We start from the raw sequence: 1,903 nt of genomic DNA, 5'->3' as shown, positions 1-1,903 counted from the left end.
TGCGTCACACGAGCCCTTTGAAATCAGCTCAGCACAGCGGGGTCCTGGTGTTGGGTTGATTTTTCTATGTACTTGAGGAGCACATGTACGAGGAAAATAATTAAGGAAAGTGACATATAGACGCCCCCTTGTTTCCCTTCTCCGTCCTCGAGGCCCTTCTCGCTGAAATGGCCAGCCCCCCAACTTAGCAACCTGCCAGTGCCATGACACAACATGTGCACTGACATGTGGGCCCGGTGTAGATGGGACCAGAGGTTCAGTGGGTCAGAAGCTAGGTTAGCTCGCTACTCGTGCCCCCGCGATAGACTCTTACGTGGGAGCGAGATGATTCTGCGTGGCAACGACAGTTTCACTTGCACGTGTGGTTCATCCTGCAGTGGGCCTCACGTCCCCTCCTATTAACAGCGACACACACACACACACACACACACACACAGAGAGAGAGAGAGAGAGCCTACCGACGCGGGCAATGGAGCAGTGGAGGAGCACAGCGGCGGAGGCGTCGTCTCGCAGCTTCACCAACATCAACGGGACGAATGCAATAGTCGACGCCATCACTGGCGCCCGCCAGCAGTACCGCCTGGCCGCCGAGGACTGCCGCATGTTCCGCCCGGGCGTGCATCCCCTGCCCAACGCCGGCCAGGGCGCTTCAGCAGGCGGCGACATCATCGACCTCGCCCTCGGCCGGATCAAGCGCTTCAGCAGGTTCCACGCCGTAATGGGCAACGTCTTCTCCCTCTGCGCTGACCACATCGGGCTCCAGGGCAACGCGCCATTGTGGCGCGACAGGTGGCAGCTCCACCACGCCGACGCTGCCCGCCACGCGGAGACGGCGCTGCACTGCCTACACTCCGCCAAGTCGCACGGCCATGCGGCGCTCGGCGTCTTCCACGTCATGCTCAGGCCGCCATCGCCGCGAGCGGTCGCCCACGCCTGGGCACCGGCGGCCGAGCAGCTCCTGCGCGGCGCGATGGACGATCTGGCCATGGCGGAGGCCGCGGTGGAGCGGATGCGCCCGGCCATTGTCGCCCAGTTCTTCGACGCCTCGATGCTTCTGCATGGCTGATAGCGCGCGCGCGCGGCGGCCAAGCAACCAGTCGTCCGATCACCATTCTCTCGTATGTTTGTGTTCATCGATACCTACATGCACGTACCGTCTGTACGTAGGAGTATGTGGCTACTACTGCAACTTATTTCTACAATCTTCTTTAAACCCAATCCCTTTTGTCAGTTACATGTGCATGATCGATAAATCATCATTGACGTGCCGTGAGCTTCAGAACTTTTTGATTCATAGTCACAAAAGATGGCATGTTTAGGAGCACGTGTTGTAGCCGGCTGTTAATTAGTAACCCGTTTCTTTTCTCTCTCATCTTCTCTCTCTTTTAAGTCAGCGAAAATACAATGTTTAAAATCTTAGGGCATGTACAATGGTTGATAAGATGATCTTATCTTAAGTTTTGCATGTAATTTAGAGATGAGAAAAAAAGATGTCTACAATGGGTCATTTTTTAGCCTTATCTTCAATAACTAGTTAGGACATGTACAATGGTTGATAAGATAATTTTATCTTAAATTTTACATGTAATTTAGAATTGACAAAGAAAAATGTCTACAATGGGTCATCTCTTAGCCTTATCTTTAATAATTAGCAATTTTTAAAAATGTGGTGAGACATATTGTGCTAAGAGATCATCTCTTGTCTTCTCTTAAATAAGAGAAGACAAGCCTTCTTTTATGAATTCTCTCTCCTCCACCTCATCATTTATCCTATGTGGCACTCCTAAGATAGCACCATTGTACATGCCCTTATTCCTAAAAACATGGTGAGACATATTGTGATAAGGGATCATCTCTTGTCTTCTCTTAAATAAGAGAAGGCAAGCCTTTTCTTACGAGTTCT

General features: G+C 51.4%; 1 protein-coding gene across 1 annotated transcript; it reads left to right on the top strand.

Moving 5' to 3' along the window:
* The first annotated feature begins 463 nt into the window (after nucleotides 1-463).
* LOC119271238 lies at nucleotides 464-1,314 on the top strand. The gene has a single exon (XM_037553144.1). The coding sequence runs from the start codon at nucleotides 470-472 to the stop codon at nucleotides 1,064-1,066; it is 597 nt and encodes a 198-aa protein (XP_037409041.1). The 5' UTR covers nucleotides 464-469; the 3' UTR covers nucleotides 1,067-1,314.
* The last annotated feature ends 589 nt before the right edge of the window (nucleotides 1,315-1,903 follow it).

Source organism: Triticum dicoccoides, chromosome 3A (assembly GCF_002162155.2).
Source record: "Triticum dicoccoides isolate Atlit2015 ecotype Zavitan chromosome 3A, WEW_v2.0, whole genome shotgun sequence".
In the NCBI taxonomy this organism is placed as follows: domain Eukaryota; kingdom Viridiplantae; phylum Streptophyta; class Magnoliopsida; order Poales; family Poaceae; genus Triticum; species Triticum dicoccoides.
Note: the sequence above shows the minus strand (reverse complement) of the source record. Positions and strands in the feature narration are given on the sequence as shown.

Excerpts from the sequence above, each read along its gene's own strand:
- LOC119271238 (XM_037553144.1), top strand. The coding sequence starts at position 470 with ATGGAGCAGTGGAGGAGCACAGCGGCGGAGGCGTCGTCTCGCAGCTTC.